Source organism: Camellia sinensis, chromosome 12, assembly GCF_055761805.1.
Source record: "Camellia sinensis isolate YWXY chromosome 12, ASM5576180v1, whole genome shotgun sequence".
Taxonomy (NCBI): domain Eukaryota; kingdom Viridiplantae; phylum Streptophyta; class Magnoliopsida; order Ericales; family Theaceae; genus Camellia; species Camellia sinensis.
In genome coordinates, this window is record NC_138972.1 from 132,181,049 (window position 1) to 132,189,023 (window position 7,975).

The 7,975-nt window shown below is 34.8% G+C and overlaps 1 protein-coding gene across 6 annotated transcripts; it reads left to right on the plus strand.

Annotated features, from left to right (window-relative positions):
* The first annotated feature begins 223 nt into the window (after positions 1-223).
* LOC145788896 (G2/mitotic-specific cyclin-1-like) lies at positions 224-6,697 on the plus strand. Of its 6 annotated transcripts, XM_082899894.1 has the most exons (7): positions 2,532-2,991; positions 3,344-3,407; positions 3,610-3,667; positions 3,796-3,970; positions 5,559-5,874; positions 5,991-6,080; positions 6,162-6,697. In XM_082899894.1, the coding sequence occupies exons 1-5, from the start codon at positions 2,979-2,981 to the stop codon at positions 5,684-5,686; spliced, it is 438 nt and encodes a 145-aa protein (XP_082756020.1). In that variant the 5' UTR covers positions 2,532-2,978; the 3' UTR covers positions 5,687-5,874; positions 5,991-6,080; positions 6,162-6,697. The 6 variants fall into 6 exon arrangements, with proteins under 6 accessions (XP_082756019.1, XP_082756017.1, XP_082756016.1 ...); XM_082899893.1 differs by having other exon boundaries at positions 224-3,407; XM_082899891.1 differs by having other exon boundaries at positions 224-3,208; positions 3,796-5,874.
* The last annotated feature ends 1,278 nt before the right edge of the window (positions 6,698-7,975 follow it).

Here is a 7,975-nt window from a genome sequence, read left to right on the forward strand (position 1 = left end):
AACCCTCTTCAGTTTGTTTTTCCAAAACTGTTATTCTTCAGACCAATCCGAAGCTCCTATTCGCCCTCTTCAGACACGACTTCGGAGTTCTCTTCAGAGACGACTCCGAAGCTCCTCTTCGCCTTCTTTAGACACGACTTTGGAGCTTTCTTCAGACACGACTTCGGAGCTTTCTTCGCCCTCGAACCTCAAGGTATGTCTCTCTCTCTCTCTCTCTCTCTCTCTCTCTCTTGCTGCAACTTGTTTCTCTCCCTCCATCTCCATTCTATGAAACCCTAGACTGAAATCCCCTTCGTCCAAACTGCCCCTTTCACCATTGTGAACTTACTAGGTTGGTTTATAAAATTAGGAAAATATGAATTGAATCGGTTGAAATCTGATGTGTATTTACTTGAAATTTGGCTTGAGTGTGTGAAATCTGATGTGTGGGTACTCATGTAACTGATATGAGACTGTAATTTTTTATTTGTTTATTGAAATCTGTTTATGTTTGTAACAATTGTTCTTTTGGTGGCTTGTTTTTCCTATTAGAAAGAAAATTACAGTGGTTTGGGATGTATTACCTTTAGCAATTGTTTGGGAATTGTGGAAAGTGAGAAACGAATGTATATTTTGATGTTACTGTGACTTAGTTGAATACCCATTTAGTTATTTTTGTTTTTTTTCATCAAAAGTGTTAAAAAATTATCTCTAATTATTTCATTAAATCTCATGAAGGGAGAGTTATTTTTTTAGCAAATTGAGAACCAATAAAGTAAATCTGAATTTGATGGGGAAAAAAAATGAAGCATTGGAGATGGGTTTTCATGATCAAATTTGATGAAAAGGGGAATTTTGGATAAGAGGAAGGTTTTTAAAAAGATTTTAATGAAAGGATTTTAGTAGTTCATATAAAATCAAGTGTTTTTTACTCAAATTTGAAATCAAATTAGTTGAAAAAATTGGTGAAAGGTTGGAGATGCTGTAAAATGGTTTATAAGATACCTTGGAGACAATGAAATGCCAAAATTTGATAGGACTAAGGCCTAAATTAGAAAATCTACAAGGTATTAACAATAGAATAAAAGTTATGAAATGATGAGATTTTTAACACTATATGAGGGAGAAGCTGAGTCTGTTGATTTAGGGTTTTTTAGATGCTCTTAGGCTAGTTACATTGTGAGGTGTTTGATAGGTAGTAGGTTGTGTGGTTGTTGAAGAGGGAGAGATCTATATTTTCAGGTAATTTAACCAAAGAAAATGGTTATATCTGATGAGAACAAGAACAACCCCACTTTGATTAAACCCATAAACTTACAAGAAATGAGTAGCAGAAGGTTTGGGGTGGAGATTAGGCCCAACCGTGGAGCCGTAAGCATGATTAATCAAAATTTAGCTCAAGCTCATCCTTACCCTTGTGTTGTCAACAAGAAAGTCTTGTCAGAAACCCATGAAATTTGTGATAAGTTACATCCTCAGCCAGCTCATAGACCAATCACAAGGAAATTTGCGGCACAGATTGCGAGCACACAACAAAATTGTCTGGAGAAAACTAAGAAACCCGATTCATCATCTGTTCAAAGCTTCAGAGTCTGGGAAGATTGTCCAGTAATAGATGAGGAACATAAGGAAGCTACAGACCCCCCAATTCCAATGTCCTTGGAACAAACAGAAGCAGTCCCGGATGAAGAGGAACAGATGGAAGTTGAAATGGAAGATATATTTGAAGAGCCCGTTATGGATATTGACAGCTGTGACGCCAAGAATCCACTAGCATTAGTCGAATATGTCCACGATGTCTATGCCTACTATAGAAAAATGGAGAGTTGTAGCGGTGTTTCACCGAGCTACATGTCACAACAACCTGACATCAATGAGAAGATGAGGGCAATACTAATTGACTGGCTTGTTGAGGTACACCACAAGTTTGAACTGAGGGATCAGACGCTATTTCTGACTTTTAATATTACAGATCGGTTTTTAGCTCAGCAAGGAGTGGCGCGAAAGAAGCTACAGTTGGTTGGTTTGGTCGCAATGCTCTTAGCGTGCAAATATGAGGAAGTTTTAGTACCTGTTGTGGATGATTTGCTTTTCATTTCAGATAAGGCCTACACTAGGAAAAAAGTTCTTGAAATGGAGAGATTAATGCTTAATGCATTGCAGTTCCACATGCCAGTTCCAACCCTGTATGTTTTTATGAGAAGATACCTTAAGGCTGCTCAATCCAACCGGAAGCTTGAGCTTTTATCTTTCTTCCTGATGGAGCTCTGCCTTGTGGAGTATGAGACACTCAAGTTCGCGCCATCTTTCTTGGCTGCTGCAGCGATCTACACTGCTCAATGTACACTCTACGGGTTTAAGCAATGGAGTAAAACCTGCGAGTGGCACACACACTATACACTCTTTTTTCTTTTTCTTTTTTGAATTTTCAGACTAAATTTCAATATACACTAAGATGTTGAATGTTATGATGATGTGAACAGAGGCTAGTTTTCTTGAGTACTGGCCGTCATGCATTGCTGCTGCAACTATTCTATGTGCAGCCCATGATATTCCAAACTTGTTTTCTCTTTTAGACTCCTTAGTTTGATTAAGAGTTATTGAACAAGGTTGCATTCTTGATCTCCTTGTCCTGAGAGATTGGCTTATAAAGTTAACCAGTTCAGAACTTGATTTATTAGATATGGAGTTTTTAGTTTCAGTTTTTTGTATGGAATTTATAGTTCTTATATTTTCCTTGCAATGCGCTGCTTAAATTTATGGGCTTTTCGAAATGAATGAATCTTCTCCATTATACTTGATGATAAGAGAAACATTATTGAATAGAAAACCTTGTCTAGAGGTATTAGAGGGTGGGTCCCTCCAGCAGGACTACTTCCATCTCCTGGAGTAACTAATGACCAATTAAAAAGTGGAAGCTTTTTTAAGAAGGTAAAAGTTGACGTAGATTGCATTTTGAGTAAAAGTTGAAAGGAAGATGTAACAACAGATAACTAGACATGAAATCATCTGGTACTGCAACTCCAAGTGCCCCTTCAGTTATTTATTTCTTTAATCTGTATTCTTTGTGCAGACATGGTAAAAAATAAAGGGTTCTTGCCATCTGGACCTTCAGAAATACCCATTCAGCGAAATCAAATAAAGGAAATCATATTCTCCTTACTTCCCGCATGCACATATCCTGATCCGGATACTAGAGTTCCATTTAAAGTGGACATTTCTTTAATCTGTATTCTTTGTTATTTCTTGTTGTAGTTTTTGTTTTTTGTTTTTCTTGTGCTGAATAATCTGTCGATTTTCATAATCTGAAGTGTTGATAAAATTTATTTCAACTGATTCCTCATGTGAAAAAATACTTCTTCAGGACATACGCATGTTGCAGAGGCACTAAAAGTACCACTCCATGTATTTTTCACAATGCCATGGACGTAAGCTTTTTACTTTTCTTTTTTTTGGGTGGGGAGGGGGAGCTGGTTAAATGCTTAAAATGTTAATTTGACAAATCTGTACTGTTGTTTTAAGTTTCCTACTTATTCCAGCGTCGTAAATTAATCTCTATATAATTTTAGGCGTACATTCTGTGCACTACTGAGTTAAGTAGGCGTGTTTATTGAACATTTTTTTTTCCAGGCCTACCAGCGAGTTTCCACATCCTTTTTCTCGTGTCAAACAAGAAGTTGGATATAGAGTAAGCCTGTTCTTCTACATTTTTTTTTTGCGTTTATGTCTTAATAATCTATCGGGTCTCAATTAATTTCAAAAGAATGCTTCTATTATTTGTTTCCATTTCTAAATGAAGATTAATGTTTTTTGCAGCTATCATATCAAATTGTTGATGCACTAATTTGGCTTGGAATATGGGACATTATAAATGAGTTTAGGAAGAAAAAATTGAAGCTGAGACCTGTGACATATTTAAGTGGTTCTTATAGTTCCCCAGATGTACCTTATGGATATCTTTGGAGTCCTCATCTTGTTCCCAAACCGAAAGGTCAATTCCCTGTTATCCATTATATTGCTGTTTATTGAAGGAGTACTGTAGTGTCAAGTCTGCACATGTATTTGTAACTTATTTATTAGTTTCTGTCCGGTGGCAAATTTCTGGAGTTTTTTTTGTTACATTTGATGCTAGAGATACTTTGGTATACTAATAGTTGCTATTTTTTTCTTTTAGCTCATATTATTCTTGTTCTTTTTCTTTTTCATTTTTCTTTCTTTTTTTTTTAATTTTAATTAAATTTATCTTCCATCTTTGTTGCTTCTTCTTCTTCTTCTTCTACTACTACTGGTGTTACTACCACTACTACTACCTTTGTAAGTTTGTAACCTCATATTCAACCAGTTCTGAATGCAAAATGTTTCATTCTACATTTATTAATGTTGTTATGTGAGAACATGTTACATATTGATAGATCAAGCTTCATTGGTAAAAAGAACTGAACAAAAAGCTACTTATGATTAGCTTTATGGTTGGGTTGGGAAAAGGAAAGCGTGTAGATAGAGTCCTATAATAGGCAGTGGAAAGGTTTTGAGGTTAGTAGACGAAGTGGGGCTGAAATTAGATCCGATCTTTAAAGTGGCAAGTTGTTGGAAATTTTGGAGAGCATTTATAATTGATTTTACAGGCAATACAAAATTTTTTCTGTGAGAACTATCAAAAGAAGCACCATCAGTATTTCTCTTGTGGGGAATTAGGTTCTTCTGATAAATTGTTTGGTGCAAAGGTACGAGTTCTTCTGGAAAATTGAACTAATATTTAAATGTTGACTGTACATTTTCCCCATTGGATCTTCATAGAATTCTTTTTGGTTAAGTTTAGCTATTATCATTATAAAAATTGAAGGTATTCCATCAAGAGCAAAATTTAGCCACTTAGTGTTTCTAGAGCAACATTTAAAATAATCCTCTTGGTTAAATTTCAACGAATATTTTGAAATGAGATAGAATAATTATTTTAAATTATTAATGAGTCAATCAATCCCTGGAGATGCTGTGTGAAGTCATATTGGATGATTTTGTGTTGCATAATTCTCCTCCCCTCCTATTTTTCTCCTCTTTTATGGTATTTATTTTCCATGAAACATATATCTTAGTCTTCATAATGCTGTCTGTATGCTTGGCTCGTTTGATCTGCTAGCTTGAGTTCCATTAGGGTGTCTAGATGCTTCTTGGGATAGTTTGGTCTTGCCCTTTGTATTTTGGATCACAACTTTGGTTTTATGTTCCTTATTCTTCATGCTATTTTGCTTATTTTATTTGCTTTGTAAAGAGATTTTGACGGTGATCAAATTTTTTATTTTTTTCTATTTGTTCTAGAAGTCTGGTTGTTGGGTTGTATTTTTGTTTTTCTTTTCTGTTTTTCTTTTCCCAAAGACAGATTAGAAATTTGAGTTTATTTATGAGTCTATTTACTTCTGTTTTCCTGATTTGATTTTAATATGCATTTTTGGATTACTAATTCCTTCTAGTTTTCTAATAACTGATTAGAATTCCATAATTGAGGTGAATATATTAGCATGCCAATTCACATTTCTATAGTGAGTTATGTTGCTTGACTTTCTTGACCTCATTGTGAGCAGTGATTGGATCTGCATCTGATTTGCCTAAAATCTTACCTTCTAAATACCTTGTGGGTCTTTCCCTGTGTTTCTGCAACATGTGGTCTCTTTTACCATCCACATTGTGTTGCAAAACTGCTCCACCGTAAGAGTGCAGCTGAGGCAGAAGAGCTTCGGAAGAAGATAGCTGCTGGGGAATTTTTCACATGTCCCATTCATAAATGCGTTATCTGCAAACTGGGTGAAAATAAGTTGGAACCTGATTTGCAATTTGCAGTTTGCAATTTGCAGTTTGCAGACATTGTTCCAAGTCGCACCACAGAAAATGCTTGCCGGGGTAACCATTTAAATGTTTCCACAATGTTCCACTTGTTTCTGAATGCTATCATGAAAACGTATGGTCTAATTTAACTACTAGTTTTCAATGGTTGATGCTTGGTTTACTTTGATCAGGAATATTACTTTTGAAGATCTGGAGGATGAGGACATCCTGCAAAGGGCTTGGGAAGGTCTTATTCCAAACCGTATTTTGATTTATTACTTGTAAGTGCCCTTATTCTTTTTCTCCTTTATTTTTTCTGCAGTGGCTTGCAAATTAATTATTTAAAATTTTCCTTTTACTAGAGAACATGAGATTGATGATGAAATTAGAACTCCAAGTAGAAACCACATAAAGTTCCCAGATGATGGACAAAATAAGGAAAGACAAGCATTAGAGCTACTCTTGAGCAAAAGGAAAGTTTTGCAGAAGGAGAGAGCTCTGGCCTCAACAGATGCTTCCAGAAAGAGAACTCTTGGGAAGGTATAGAAAGGGGTGGATTTGTCCTCAATTACCACAGTGGATGATTCTTCAAAGAACAGTGCCAGAAAATTGACTCGATCCAATTATTCAAAGAAACAGAAAGTGGGGGATATAACCAGAAAGCCTCAGAACAACACTGGCTCTACAAAAGTCAATAAGTCCTTCACTGATGGAAACAGGTTTTCCTTGGTGTGCTGATTGGTGAATTTCAGATTTTTTTGGTTTTTTTGTTTATTTTGTTTTTTAAAGATTGGGATGAATTTTATAACTTAAATATGCTTTTTATGAACATGTACAGTCGAATTGTTATGTAAAATATTGAATTTGATGGTTTTATCAACTTTTATTCTTATTTTCTGGTATGATGTGTTTTGTACAAATTGGAATGTGAATGGAATGTAAATAACCACCTCATAGCATATTTTTATATTAATTAAATTAACAAATAAAGGAAAAAAGATGGCGTTTTTGTTCAAAACGCCACTATATACTGTGACGTTATCAATTATATTTGGCTGAATTATTTGGGCAGATTAAATAGTATATCGGCGTTTATGAAAACGTCACTATAAGCATCAGTGACGTTTATAAAACGCCTTATACCTATAGTGACGGCCGTATCAGCGATGTAATGTAAAAACGTCGGCATAGACTTTGGCGGCGTTTTTACCACTTATAGCGGCGTTTTTGCAACGCCGGTAAAGGAAATTTTTCCTGCAGTGAGGCCGGGTGACTCATCATCCTCATCTTCATTATCATCTTTTAAAAGGAGAAAATTAAATAAAAGCTTGTGGGTAGATGATGACAAAGGGAGCTCTGATTAAGGTATAAAACAAAAGAAAATGGTGGTCCTAGTTGTCTAGAATCGTCAATATTTTTCGGAGAGTTTTGAGAAAAAAAAGGAAAAAATTAATTGACTTGATTGGTGTAGATTATTAGTATATAATGTCTTGTATGTATTGAAGCTTGGAGAGATTTGTTATAGTTTTTTTTGGTGTTTTTTGGTGGGCATTGCCATTCATTACTGGCTTTGCAGATTCCCAAGGGAAGAGGATTTGGTACATATATAATTTTTGTGTGAGAAAGTGAGAGAGATTGTTTAATAGTGAAAGAGTCATGGAGTACAAAATGCAGTATTGCTGGATGAGCCCACACTCCACAAGAATTCCATTCACTTTTCTGCCAAATAATTTGTGTTTATAGTATATGTTTGTTAGGAATTCATGATACTTAAATAGGATTGATGACACGAAACACCAAAAAAAAAAAAAAAAGAAAAAAAACAAACACACAAAAGATAAATCACACGTGCAAACAAAGAATACAAAGTTTACATGATTCATTTCAAACTAAGGTTATGTTCATAGCTGTTGTGGTTTTTAGTATTGTTGAAGGTATACTATAAATAATAACATTATCACCATATCTAAGCTTACTAGTTGGGCTAAAAAACTCTGGTACTGATGATTTAGAAAAAAAAAAAACCACAACTATAATTTGATATTTTTAATATCATTATACTTTATCTAATACTGATACGTTTCCTGATTAATCAAGTGTATATTAAGTGTGTATAAATTGAAATGTATGTAGTGGGAGATATCATGGAATTCCAAGGCAATTAAAGCTACTTTAA